At 46.8% G+C, this 14,904-nt stretch overlaps 1 protein-coding gene across 1 annotated transcript; it reads right to left on the reverse strand.

The window, feature by feature from the left end:
- Positions 1-4,758: 4,758 nt before the first annotated feature.
- Positions 4,759-11,969, reverse strand: LOC137666038 (patched domain-containing protein 3). The gene is made up of 4 exons (XM_068405618.1): positions 11,235-11,969; positions 10,769-10,890; positions 8,833-8,978; positions 4,759-6,359 (listed from the first exon to the last, which is right to left on the reverse strand). The coding sequence occupies exons 1-4, from the start codon at positions 11,967-11,969 to the stop codon at positions 4,759-4,761; spliced, it is 2,604 nt and encodes an 867-aa protein (XP_068261719.1).
- Positions 11,970-14,904: the final 2,935 nt, after the last annotated feature.

Raw genomic sequence — 14,904 nt, forward strand, 5'->3', positions numbered from 1 at the left:
ACCCGCAGCCCATTGAGGACCCTGCACAGGAGCAGGTGGATGCCCAAAGGAGGTTGTGACCCCATGAGAAGCCCATGCTGGAGCAGGCTCCTGGCAGGACCTGTGGCCCCGTGGAGAGAGGAGCCCATGCCGGAGCAGGTTTGTTGGCAGGACTTGAGACCCTGTGGGGGATCCACACTGGAGCAGTCTGTTCCTGAAGGGCTGCACCCCATGAAGGGGCCCACACTGAAGCAGTTCGTGAAGAACTGCAGCCTGGGGGAAGGACTCAGGTTGGAGAAGTTCATGGAGGACTGTCTCTGTGGGAGGGACCTCACGCTGGAGCAGGGAAGAGTGGGAGGAGTCCTCCCTCTGACGAGGAAGGAGCAGCAGAGAGGACGTGTGATGAACTGACCACAACCCCCATTCCTCATCCCACTGTACTGCTGTGGGGGAAGAGGTAGAGAACTTAGGAGTAAAGTTAACTTCGGGAAGAAGGGAGGGCTGCGGGGAAGGTGTTTTAAGATTTAGTTTTATTACTCATTACCCTTCTTTGATTTGATTGGTAATAAATTAAATTAATTTCCCTGAGTTGAGTGTTTTGCCTATGCCAGTAATTGCTGAGTGATCTCTCCCTGTCCTTATCTTGACCCACGAGCCTTTCATTATATTTTCTCTCCCCTGTCCAGCTGAGGAGGGGAGTGACAGAGTGGCTTTGGTGGGCACCTGGCATCGAGCCAGGGTCAACCCACCACAACTGATACCAGATGGTTTAGTAAAAGTAAGCCTCAAAGTAGGCCCTAAAAGGCCTACTCTCTGTAACCTTTAGACAGAATCAACTTTTATTTCAGCAATTTTCCTTTCAGCTAAAATAATAGTACGTTCTGAAGCTAATGGCATGTTTTGTAGATAGGGTCTGCTTATGGGACTGATAACACTTATAGTCATCACTGATTCTTGCTTGTACTTAGTCTTAAGAGAATCCAAGGTCTCTGTTAAATTCCTCACTAATTACAAAGAAGGGCCAGAGATAAGAAAGACTGTGAACAACATCTTTGTAGTGTCTTAACTGACTTGATTCACAGCTCTGGCACCAGGAGTAGAGATAAATCCTGTAAGAATCAGAACAATATCTTCTCCTTGGAGCCGCCTGCATGTGTCAACAGAAAGACCTTGACCACGCTTGCGCAGAAGAGGGGTTATACAGCAGACAGCATCACTATGGGGGCATTATGACCACTAGAGACCCCCAGAGCCCACCCAAGACCCCTTCCCCAATTTAGTACACATGCGCAAAGACAATTACATAATGTATTAGCATATACATAAGTTTCTTGGAATAGGTGGGCTTTTCTTGGAATTGTATGAATATTCATTTTTCTGTAATGTATACAATGAGTGTGCTTTTGTTCCTAGGTGTGCATGCTAGGAGGAGAGATCTCCCATGCACCCAGCGCTGCAATAAACCGGTGTCGGCTTTCTAAACTATCATTTGGTTTAGAGGGTTTTCTTGGTTACTATTTTCTGGTAACACAACCACTAAGGCAGCTTCCAAACATCAGTCAGATGGTGAGAGTAACCTTGGTTCCCTTTAAGTACACAGCCTCATGTTGAAAACAGGGCAGAGCTACATCCTGTGATGGACTTTGCTGTTTAAACAGCCCTAAACTGCTCACTAGCACGGTAGCACATAAAATAACAGCTTCACGAGTGGGCCTGATTCTTGAATTTTCTGCATTCCTGAGGCTGACTTATGCCACAATTCCGCCATTGAGCTTAATACAAAGAAAATGCAAACTTCCAGTGAAAGATGTGGCCTGCTCTTTCTGGCTGCCTCCTACTGTGTGATGACCTGAGTCAGCTGAAATGTCACAACAGTTTTCTAAATCTTCATCCCTTAAACTGGCTGTGAAAATAGAGCAATCAAGCCATTGGTAGCTGTCTGCTCTCTTGATCTGCTTGGAAACCTTTCCTAGAAGCAAGTAGGACTATTTTTGCTTCTAAAACAAGGCTAAAGAACAGGGCAAGAGATGAGAGTACTCACTTGAAGTAGGACACTCGCTCTACTTCCCTCCGAAGTAGATTTCCATTCTCTTTTTCCAAGAGCATGACTCCCATTCCTTCTGTCTAGATGCCTTCCTCTGATGTTGGCTGGTGTGAGTGCATCATCTGCTCCTGTGGCAGCTTCATCACTGCAGGAACAGCTGTATCGTTTGCCATAATAAAAGCACTAATGTGGACATTGAAACATTTAATGGGAGAAGTGAGGACTCTGGTGCATGGGGCTGGGTTTTTCTGTTTTGTTTTTCTTAAATCTAGCTTTGTGGTTATGCCCTGCCCTGGAAATTTAATGCTGCTTGCTATAATACTGAGATTCAGTGATGCACCATATGGGCTGTAGTAGCCCTGGGTTTTGACTTCCACCTCAGGAGCAGATTCCTTCTAAGATTGATACTCGTTTTCAGTCTTTGCCTACTATTTCAAGAACTGCTGCTCCTATGAACAAAACTTGCTCTTCGACTCTGGAGTGTTGCAAGACCTGTAATTTTTTTTTATAAACATTTACCCATTTTTACAGAGCTACTTTCACAGTAGAATATTCAGCTGCCTTAGTGATGAAACACCACACCCAGATTTAGTTTGAGTATCTTTCCAGGTAGGAAGGTTCCACAGAAAAACTGGAATGAGAAGGAAACATAACATTCTTTGGCGATAGAAATTTGCAGGAAAGTTCAGGATAACTTCTGCGAAGAATTTCATGTAAGAATTCTCAGGCTGTCGTAGGTAGAGGGGTGGCTGGTAGGATGATTGGTGGTTTTGTTTGTTTTGTTTTAATCTCCATAAAGCAAAAAAGCCTATTGCTCTAGGACCTAGGGATAAAAGTAGATATGGGAAGACACATCAGTGGAAGTGCACTTCTCTTTTTACACACATTAAGTACTTCTCCAAAAAACAGCTTCATGATCGATTTCCTTTTGCTTTTACAAAGGGATATATGTCGTGTCTTACTGATGACTGTAGTTGTTACTCTTCAGAGCATTTCTCTACAGGTTTTATTTTCATCCATCACTGTAGTATGTGAGCAATTAACATAAAGTAGAATTCATATATTCATAGCAAAGTTTCAAGTCAACTCCATGTAATCTCTGGCACTTTTTTTTTCCCCCCAATTTGAGAGAGTGTGCACAGAATCAAAATTTTGATAAGTTTTGGGGTTTGACTTTAATTTTATGTGGTAACTTGGTTAATAACGGCTTTTGGACAGAAAGTTGCCAGTGTTCTTTGATAAATGCTTTTGCTGCATTCCAGAGTCAGCCAATATTAACTGGTCACACAATTTCTTCCTGCCTGCCAGTGATCTGAGATTTGTTATGTAGCTTTACAGTGACTCTAAATAGAAATTAATTTAATGGCTGTAGACCATGATTCACTACTCTGAAAATTAGCATCAGTACTTCCAGTTTGTCCCGGAAGTTAATTATTAATCTCTGAGTGACGTGACTTCCAGTCCACTGTCCCCATAAACAGAGACATCATGAAGGAAATATAAGGATTCTGCCCTACCAGGTCTCATGCCCAGTCAGAAAGCCACATAGAACAGAGGCAGACCCTGGCTTTGTCACATTTGCTGCATCTCTCAGAAGAAACACTCCACAGCTGCAGATTTGGACTGAATGGTTTAATCACTCCTAGACCAATTTTTCCAAAATTACAAACATCAGTTACCATTATTCATTTGATTCCCAATGGGTAGCTCATTAAATTGGCAACAAATTATGTACTGTCTGTTCATCCAGTGTCTCATCCCTACAGGTTAAAAGACCACCTGATATATTCTTAGCTCTTATTCAGTGAAATCTGCTCTGCTCTATCAATGTGTCACAGATGGGTTGTCGCAGATGAACACAATAGAATTTTTGGGTTTATAGTTTTAGGACTAACGGCTTGAACCTGAGTTGCTTTTTCACTTTGTCCTGAATCAGGGCATGAGCCTCTCTAGTGAATCCTTGCCCTGTCATGCCATGGCACAGCGTCTTCCACAGTGGTTACCCAGGAGGTCCTCAAAAGTTCAATCACTTACAGCACATCCCTTCACAAAGTGCAGCCAACAAAAGCTACACACAATCTTAAAAGCTACATGATGTTTAATCTTAGCCAGACAACGGGACACCAAGAAAAGAAGGATTTGAATGGAAAACGTGCATCAGTTTGTCTTCCCTAAGGGTTTCTCGTGCTGCATTAGGAGCCTAAGCAGACTTCGTCTCCTGAAGGCTTATGAACCATTGCAGTGCGAGGCAGTTCTCACCTCTTGTAGTCTTGCTGTAAAACCTCCAGGTTTGAGCCTCTTGGGGAAAAACTGTCTTCAGGCTCAGTGTTGGGCTGAGTTACAGCATCAAGGTAAACAGGCAGGAAATGCAAACCAGTGGGAGTTATCCTTCCCTCCTGTGTATGTTGCCTGACAAACCTGTAACGTAGTCCATTAAGCTGGTGCCGTGGTCAGTGTTCATAATAATTTTAATACATTCAGTAAACAAGTCACAAAAAAAAATTTAACAACATTAAGGTGTTACAGTCAAGCACATACAAAAATGAGAAATGCAAACCCATTGTGTGCATTTTCATTTCTTCTTCTGTTACTGTTCTTGCCTGGCTTTTCTGAAGCCTTTGCTTCCCTGTTGTATTTATTTTTCTGTCCCTTTTCTTCATTTCTTACATTCCCTGAAAGTCACTGCATTTTAATCTACATATAATAAATATATAATATTTTACATTTAACTTAAGTTATGGACAGTCTTTATCATTTCTAAACCTAAGCTCTAGCTTTTCAGATTTGGTATTGTGGGGTGATCTGTCGAAGTTTCCAAAAAAGGTTAAAAACACCGGAATAAAAACAAGACCATGAAGAGCCCCAAACGAAATAACAAGGAACATGATCTTGAAAAATGTCCTAAAGATGTAGGCTTCTGCTGCAGCCAGGACCACTACTCCTAATATAGTAGAAACTGCACCTTGCAATACTGGGTAACCTAGCAGGGACAGAGCTTCGATTGCCCTTTCATTGGCTGATGACTCTCCACTCGTAACAAAGGCATAGGAAATGTGAGCAGAAAAATCTACTGAAAACCCTATACAAATGACCAGGTTGATCATGGATATGGAATCTAGATTGACGCTCCAAAATGTCATGAAACCAGCAACACCAACTATAACCGAAGCTATAGCAAAAGTCACCCACAAGCAACACAACGGGTTGGGAATAAGCAAAAGGGAGACGATGAGCATTGCCCCGGCAGCAATGACAACGTTCTGAATGGTGTTCTGCACTATTACCAGGTACTGATCGTAGTAGATGAATGCTGGGTGGTACACCATTAATGGAATACTGCACTGCTTGGCAGTCTCTCTTAACTGACTGAGAAGGTTCTTCTCATCAACGGATGAGGTCACGTTCGCTGTCTGGATAAAGAAACGTGAAGCTTCTATTTCATCCTCAGTCTTGTCAATGTCCCACTCAAAGCTGGGAACAATTTGGAACAGTACAGGTAAGTTATTAATGAAAAGAGTCTTATTGCTTATACTTATCAAGCCACTGTTTCCAAGTCCTGTGTATACTCTCAGCCATGACTCTGAGAGGTTCTTAACTACATAGGAAATACCCTCTAAATTCTGTATGCAGTTCTCAATGCCAAGACGAACAGTCTCATTACAGTAGTCTACACTTTCAGTAATAACAACCATGACCCTGGGTCCATACGCTGAGAAGTATTTCTGCTCGTCATCATAGTATGGAATAACGTAAGAGTCATCACGCGCCAGATTTCGAAGATCGATGCCTTCCCTGATCTGAGTACACCCATAAATACTGCCACCCAAATATGCTCCGTACAGCAGCACCACAAGTAGCTTGATCCATTTATTTGTAAAAAAAGGACCATAATACTTTTTAAAGAATATGCTCATTGGATGTTCACCTTCTGACTGAGATGACTGCTTAGAACAGCTGCCTATACAGCAAGCATTGTACAAGCAGGACTTCTCAGCCTGATCTTTATCTACTTTCACAGGCATACAAGTCAGCCAGTGTCTGTTTCCTTGCTCCCTTTTATGATTTAATACAACAATTGCCCCAAGGAAAGTCATGGTATATATATAGCAGAAGACAAAAGCAGTGCCTGTATAGAGGCAAAATGATCCCACGGATGGAAAAGCAGTCCAGGTGCCAATGAAGAAGGCCAAAACATCTGTCAGAGTGGTGATGGTCACAGAAAGTGCTGCTTCTGCGTAAGTCTCGGCCAGCAGAGATTTAACATCAGATTTCTCTTTATTTCTCAAACTATGTTCCCAGGAAGCGATGATGATGAACATGTCATCAACGCCAACTCCTGCAGGAGGAAAAGTTAATGCTGGATTACAAATGGCAGCTTCCACTAACACCCAACAAAAGTGCAAAATTAATTGTGTTTAAGTCTGCATAAAATTTTGAAAATAAAGTTAGGCTATTAGCATCGCTTTAGTGCTGATGCAAGTTAAACAGATAGAGGAAAAGAGATCCTTTGTGTGTAGCTAAATTTATTACATTTCAGAAACTCCTGGGAACCTGATGGGTGTTGATCCCTCACCCTACTCTGCTGAAGGACTGAGCACACCTAGCCCATCTCTGACAAGCGTGTTGTATCTGCTGTCCAGGTGTCCCATGATGTAGATTACACAGTTTTAAATACATCGCTTATTCTGATGCTCAACTGTCCTTATCGTTAGAAGCATTCCTCACTGCCCCTGGAATCTCTTCATCACTGCAGCAAGTTAGATCAATAATTTCTTGCTTTCCCTTCAGCAGACAGGGAGAACAGTCGCTGTCACATGGGAGAACAGTGATCGCAGCTCTCCAGTGGTTTGCTTTTTTATGCTTTTTGCTCTCCACTTACCTTCTCTCCAGCATTTATTCATGATTTATTATTCATTTATTTTCACATTTGTACTGATGTGCCTGCATATGTCATCCACCAGCGTCCTAGGAAACCCTGCCAGGAAGACTGGGTCCTGAGATAGAGTTTTGCTAACACAAAAGAGTAAGTCAGCTGAAGTTCAAAAAGGAAGAGCCAATGTGCTTCTCTCAGCTCTGCTAACTCTTGAGATTTTAAACACAGATCTTTCAGTATTTTGCCAATGTTACTGTATCAAGGGCTCTTCTATTCCCTGAAAATTAAACCCACAAAAAGGGGAAGCAAGACTGGGAATAGAGGAGCAAGCAAAAATTATATAGCTAAGCATAGAAGAATAGATGAAATCACTATCTGCTGCCTGAACAGGCAATTGCCAGTAGATACGCAAAGATGAATTGAGCAGCACGTCAAAAGGTAATACCTGGATGGCAGCGGGCCAGGCTGCTTCCAGAAAGCAAACAGGCTTCAAAGCAATTAATCTAATGTACTGATAATTTGTTTGCTTTAATGCAAGGAAGACAAAAGTCTGCATGTTAGTTATAATGATCTGAAGAGACAGGCTTAAGCCCTTTTCCAGGTATACAGAAGGGTCTTTGTGAAATTAAGAGCCCGTGCATTTGATGAGCAAACAAAAGCAAACACAAAACGCATTTGGGTTAAGCAGGGAGCAAAGGAACTACACATATTCTAAGGAGCATCTGCATTAGATATCTAGTATGATGCAGAGCCTTTATCAGCCCGGGAGTTCCAGGTACTTTCCTCAGCATGAGACCAAGACCACATGAATTTATCATATAGGAGACCAGATAAGGCTTTTAAAAGCAGTAATTTATTTGCAGCAACATTATCTAATGGTATTTGGAAAGTTCAGCACTGGCTGTCAAGCAGTCTGTGCAACTGATGCAATGACCCTAACCTCCTTGCGTTTTTGGGGGGAGTGTGTTGCACGAATGGTGCATCACTTCAGTTGTACAGCTCAATGAGACTGTTGACTACATAGTCATTATATTGCAGAGGAAATTTCACATCTTAACAAAACAAGATGGATTTCTTATTTGAAATTACAGACAATCCTGCTCATTGCTTGAGCCATATTCAGGCCCAATTGTACCTGCCCAAAAACTATATTCTGAAAACGGGATACAGAAACTTACAGTAAGTTACTTCCCATAATCACCTCGTATACAGGTACTGGATTAAGTCAGTGCTAGCATAGCACGAGCTGCACACCGGACACATGCTCCGTGGTGCTGCTGGTGAGCTACATTGAGGCTGCCTAACAGCAGAGAAGTAGGGAGCTCCCACTGTACTGCAGACTGCAGAAAGAGGTGATCAAGAGGTGGATGGTTTGCGGAAGACCTCTGCACCTGCTTACATTGCTGACAAATTCAGGAGTTCCATAGAACAGTACTAACAACAAACTGTTTAGGGGCAGACAAACTTATCCAGAGCTAATGTTATATCTACATGCTTATAGTACTCCTCTAGGAAACAGCAGGGGATGATACAGGGGAATGTGGTGACAGAACCATCTTGAGCTCACCTCAAATATTAGCACTAGTTAAATAAATGCCTAATCAGCATGGCTAAATTACCAGGGACACTTGAACAATGCCACAAGTGCTAACTGTACCGCCCTCTCATTTATAGTTTTCATGCTGTAGCAGTGGAACTAGAGCAGGCTGCCCTTCCGTCAGAGCCCAGCTCCAGTCCCAGTGTGGGTAAGCTGAGCTGAGCGGCTCACCCACCCATAGGAGCTCAGAGGAGGCTGCACCTCCAAGTGTCTCCTCCCCTCACAGCAGGATGGAACTGCATATGATCTGATGCTCGCATCATGAAAGACTAACGCCGTCAGGTTGTTTTAACTCCACTTTAGTCTTTGTATCTGAATCCAACTCGCTTTTTCACTTACCTAGAATAAGAAATGGTGCGTTTGCTACAGTGACCACAAACGGCACTCCACAGAAGAGCAGCAATCCAAAGCTGCTTAATACAGCTAAACCGGCAGAAACCACTCCACAGCTTGCAATCCAGACATTACTTCTTACGCAGCTCAGTCTGAAAACAAATTTTAAGGAATATCTTAGTTACATGTCAAATACTTCACCAAGGTGTTTGGCATGACAAGTGCACAGATACCAACGATACCCTGTCTCTGAAAACAACTCTTGATGAAAGCTGCTAGGAGAGCTCCCAGCTGTGAGCATTGGACAAGATTAATTCATTTAGGAGGTGCTAAATACATTATTACTGCTGGCCAGTTATATACATTAGAGTAAAGATGTGTAGTGATCTTTGCATCAATAACAAGAGAGCTGGCAAAATGAAGATACATAAGCTCTACCAGCGAGAGCCTAGATTTAGGGTGACCCAAAGAATGATACATTTTTAGAAGCTCTTTCCTTTTACACAGGTTCTTGGTGTAGCATCAGTCTAGTATGGAAGCATCTCCCAGGCAGTAAGTGCTGTGTAGAGCAGCTTTCTCAGCAGACAGATTGGCTACCAGCCATTTGCCAAGACACCCCCAAAGGCTGAGTCAAGGATTTCCCATGAAATGCTCCCTGTGGGAGTTTTTGCACCACACTGAGGGGGCAGAGAGTTGCCTCTTGCCTGATTAGTACTATTTTCCAGGCTGTAGGCCATTTCTGAACTTTAAGAGCACCTCTCACTGCCAAGGCAAGAAGCGTGTGTTGGTGGAACCGCCCTTGCACTGTCTTCACTCACAAATGACTGGACGTGAGACAACTGATATCCAGAAATTGTATACCTCAATGGGCATAATGCTTGATGCAAGTGCTAAACCAGTAAGCCCATCCTCCGAGTAGAACTTTCTTTCTCAAGCACAGCACACAAATACTGCCATATGATTGTCAGATGTACAATGGTTCACCTTCCACCAGCATAAAGAAAGGGCAGGCTAAGTTCTTTGTGGATAGCAGGTAAGGCTCAGACTCTACTAGCAAGCAGAATGCCCAGAGCCATACCCAGACTTGCAGTGACCTATGAGACTAGTGCTCATTCATCTGTACCTTAACTGAGCAGGTGGCAGAAAAAAGGTGCAAATTCATCTTAACATGGTATACTTCCTCCCCCACTTCCCCTTTTGAACTGATCTTTACAGAGAATTAGTATCTTGTGGGCAGGATGAGGACAGAGGCTACAAATGAAGCAAAGAAGTAGTAAAATAACCTTAGCAACAGCACCACTTACTCCTTCCCTCCCCCCAGATGATGACCTTTCTGTGACTTTTACACCTTTTCAGTGAATGTCTCCACTGGGTATGCCAAGTTGAGCTGGCAAGTTTTATTCAACAGAAGTGCTTGTGCAGAATTCTGCTGCTGCCAGGTTGGCTAGATCGTGCTTCTGGCCCCCTTCATGCATAGGGTAAAGTAGAACTCTTTCATAATTAAAAGTGTTTACTTTGGCATAGTGTTTTTCAGTGCCAAAGCTACAGCACCTCAGACCTCTTAAAGAGTAGGGGGTTGTTTCAGTTGTTTAAATAGTTCCAAACCCACCAGCTACAAAAAGGATTCTTAGGAGGCACGGACTACAGAAATGACTGATGGCTTCAGAGAACAGATGAATGGATACTAGCATTCCAGCTGTGCATATCTGAACTGAACGCTTGTTCAGGTATCTGTCTGATACTTACCATGAACCCCACGGAAGCAGTTGTGAACTACACAGAAGTAGGAAAGAATCAGCAAAGAATGACAGGTTGCCTATGATTACATCAAGTCTACAGCTTCAAGAGTGACTTCACTTTACAAGAGCAGAAACCAATTTAGACAAGGTAAAGAAGAGTGAAGGTCACCCCTCATCGATCCATAGCTTAAGAGACATTTTACCTTAGGCAAGAGACGATTGAAAAGTTTATTGTCAAGAAATATGTTACAGAGAAGAGTGGGACCACGCTCTTGGTGTTTCCCTCAAACTCCTGTTGTCTGGACAGTGACGTAAAGTAAGTTACCTGTTGTTAAAACAGCAAGGAAAGAAAAGATGAAGCACTTCTACTCTCTTTCTTGGTCTTCATACACACGCACAGGCAACGCTAAACATCATGGTCGCACTAACGAATTTCTGTGGCCCTCGCAACCCCCAGAAGTGCTGCTCGCACCGTGCAGAGGCCAAGGACAGTACATTGCACGAGCAGCGCGGAGTGAAGGGCACTGGAAGCATTGCTCGGTGGGCTGCAGCCGAGCCTTCAGGCCGGCCCCCGCCTCTGCCCTCTACCATCTCCCTTCTGGCGGTGCGGCAGCCCCGGCATTTCGGGTCTCGGTGGCTTCCGCACGGCTGTACCCACCGCTGCCTTACCTGAATGGAGGTGAAGCCCAACACCCCCAGCTCCGACGGGATGTCCTGCAGGAAGCTTTCCAGCCACTGCTGGCTCGCCGCCGCCGCGGGGCCCTCCTCCCGCAGGTAATACATCAGCTTCAGGGCCCGCGCCGACAGCACCCGCCCGCCGGCGTCCGTCTGCACGCCGCCCAGCGCGGTGCCCAGGAAGATGCCGCCGCTGACGGGGAAGGTGAGGCTCTCCAGGGCGGCCGCCGCCGCATCGTCCAGCAGCGGCAGCAGCGGGTTGGGGCTGTCGCAGGCGCCGCCGCTGCGGACGCAGAGCTGCTCGTAGCCGCGGGCGCGCACCGCCGCGTCCAGCCGCAGCACGTCGTGCCGCGCAGGCTGGGCAAGGACCGAGTTCTCCCCCACCGCCACGGCGATGAGGGCGGCGTAGGCGCCTTCGGTGGGCAGCCGCGGGGCGGAGAAGCGCTCCGAGTCGTTGGTGGGGAAGTGCTGCCGCACGAAGTCGCGCTCGGCCTTGGCGGGCCCCGACGTCGGCGTGAACTGCTCCTCGATGTCGTTCGCCTGCCGCTGCGGCAGGAAGAAGAAGCCGGCGCCCAGCCCGCCCGACAGCAGCAACGGCACCAGCACGAAGGGCCAGGGGCAGGCGGCCACGCTGCTCCCCAGCCCTCGGAAAAGCCGCCTCAGCGGCCGCTCCACGCAATCGGTGTTGAGGCAGGAGCAGCCCTCCGCGGAGCTCGGCGGCTCCGCCATGGGCGAGGCGGGGCCACGGGCTGCAGGTCCCCGGCGCTGCGGGCTCCTGGTGCGCCGGACGAAAGCCACTTGCTGCCCCCGGGACGGCAGGGGGAATGAGCGTTCCTCAGCGCCGCGCCCAGGGCCATCCCGGCGGCGCGGGTGGCCGCGCCCTCCCCCGCCTCTGGCTCACTGGGGCTTCTACCGCCTCCCTGTGGCAAGCGGGCGGGGACACGTGGCTCCCGCCGCCGCGCCGCCCCCCGGGCTCGGGGCTCGGGGCTCGGGGCTCGGATGGGCGGGCGGGAGCTCCCGCCGCCCCCCTCTCCCCTGCCGGCTTTGGCGTCTGCCCGGTGGGCCATGGGCGTGTCCCCGGCCCGAGCAGCCCGGTCCTGCTGCGGCCTCGGTGCGGCTCCAGCGCCCGTCGTGCTGGGCGGTGCCTGCAGCCCGGTTCTGCCGCCGTGCGGGCCGGCTGCCGCGGGGCAGGCTGCAGACCCGGCTCTGCCAGGCACGGCCCTGCTCCGCTTTCCTCGAGCGGCAGCGGGGCGCGGCGGCGATGCTCTTAGCCTGTGGTGATGGTGTTTCGAACCGCTTTCCCGTCCACCACTTCCTACCAGTGCATCTCGGTTCCTGGCCCAGTCAGCTGCCATGGCTGTCTCCGAAGCTATGTCAGAAGCCAGGATCTGCAAAATGATCATCAGGGCAGCAAAACAAAATGCTCTTTTGCACAGAAGAGCGTGAGGCACGGGCACTTTTCTCTCTCTGCTGCCATCGGTACCATGTTGTTTGACGGCTCTTGGAGCCGTTTGCTCACACCCATGGGGAGTCCTGCCAGCCTGGTACCTTCACCGCGCCCTTTTCTCTTGCTCAGGCACCTGCCTCGCTTACCATAATGCTGTAATCCTGCAAAAAGAAAGTGACTTTCCATGTGTGTAATGAGCTGAACAAACTCATTAGGGAGTCAGGTGAGTGTCAGGCCTGTTGCAAGGGGAAGAGTGAGGTACAGCAGGAGGAAAGAGCACAGCTGGTAGCAATACTGTGTCATGCACAGTTGTCTCATGAAAGCTCACACGTAGCAGAGAGCTGGGATTACAAGTAACTTCGGAGTTTGCATTTGGGATCGTGTGTCTTTAACTCCCTGTAGTAAACAGGATTAATGTGATCCCTGGGTATGTGGACAGAGAACAAGCCCAGGGAAGGGACTTGGAATCAGTGCATAATGGAATCAGTTAGGCTGATGTTACAATGTTAAATCCAGATCTAGCTTCCATGTTGTAAGAAAGAGGCTGCAAAATTAAAAAGTGAGGGATATGGTGATCCTGAGCAGGAGACCAGTGCATATTGAGGATTAATAGATGACATAGCAGTGAGCCTGGGCTGTGCTGCCTGCCCAGCATGGCCCTTGGGCTGTGCTGTGCTGCACTGATCCCTTCCCACAGGACAGCCTCAGCCAGACCACGGTAAGAGAGGAGACTGCAGGCAGCTCCCACTTGGTACCAGCGATTAAGCAAGCTAGACTTCTTTTTCTTTACTGTTTTCCCTGAACCTGCTGCAATCGTTACTTCATCGCTAAGGATTATTCTTCTGCCTGGGGGCAAAACATAGGAAGTGGTGATGTACATCTTACTGTGTTTGCTCTCTTGGTAAACAGTTTTATAAAACAGGGGAGTGAGAGCTGAAGAAATAAAAGACTTTGAAACAAGGTTTAGTGATTGCAGTGGGCAAGGGACAGAAATCTCAGTGGTGTGGTAGGCCAGAGCTTTGTGCAGTAACAGTGATAGAAAGCATCTTTTCAAGTCCAAAAAACACCCCGTAGCCTGGTGTTCTTGGCACTGGTAAGTGAAAGTGATTTGAGTGCCCTCTGTCTGAGAAAGATGTTAAGCTCAGATGTGACACTTCTAGAGAGGTGTCCAGCCCATTAGCTAACATGTCACAGACAGGCACGCCTTCTTGCCCTTCTTTGGAAGCAGCAACTCTCTCCTGCCAGTACTTGCAAAGAAAAGTTGTAGGTATTTCTTCTCTCTCATCCTAAGGAGACAGGCTTGCCACCTGCGAGCAAAAAACAGCCAGCCAGGCTCTAAGCAGCGTTACACATCTCCCATTGTGCTCAGCATTTAGCGCAGGTTGGATCCTGGTGATTCCTTTTTCCATGCACAGGTGTTCTGAGGAAGATACATCAGTTCTGCATTTCGTTGTGGGAAACAGGCATTAGAAGCTATCCTAACTTGTCAATATAAAAATTTTTTAATGAATCTGACTCCAAACTGGTAGTGTATCCCATTGTCTGTTCTCAATTTCCTTGAATGGATTCACATCGTGTTAGAGTAAGAGCTCTTCATGTAGGAGGAATCTGCCATCAGAAAAAAAGGAGTAAGCTATGTGATGTGGTGTAGACACTTGATGAATTCTTGTCAAAGAGCTACCCAGCTGGAAAAGACTGTGGATGATCCGTTGACATTGCAGCAGACACGAAGAGACTATGTCCAGCTAAATGATTTCACTGTAAAAAACAGCCGTAAAGGGTTATTGAATTTTTTAGGCTCATCAAAGCAGAAGATAAAAATTGACCCCTTGTCATGGCTCTAGGAATTCATGTGTTCACAGTTGGTGGCAGGTTACAAGTGGTGTTCCCCAGGGCTCAGTATTGAGGCCAGTTCTCTTTGATATCTTTATAAATGATCTGGACAAGGGGATTGAGTGCACCCTCGGTAAGTTCGCAGACGACACCAACTTGGGAGGGAGTGTTGATCTGCTTGAGGGTAGGAAGGTTCTGGAGAGGGATCTGGGCAGGCTGGATCGATGGGCCGAGGCCAACTGTATGAGGTTCAACAAGGCCAAGTGTCAGGTCCTGCACCTGGGGTACAACAACCCCATGCAACACTACAGGCTTGGGTAAGTGTGGCTGAAGAGCTGCCTGGTGGAAAAGGACCTGGGGGTGTTGGTCAACAACCAGCTGAAT

This window comes from Nyctibius grandis, chromosome 7 (assembly GCF_013368605.1).
Source record: "Nyctibius grandis isolate bNycGra1 chromosome 7, bNycGra1.pri, whole genome shotgun sequence".
NCBI classification, from domain to species: domain Eukaryota; kingdom Metazoa; phylum Chordata; class Aves; order Nyctibiiformes; family Nyctibiidae; genus Nyctibius; species Nyctibius grandis.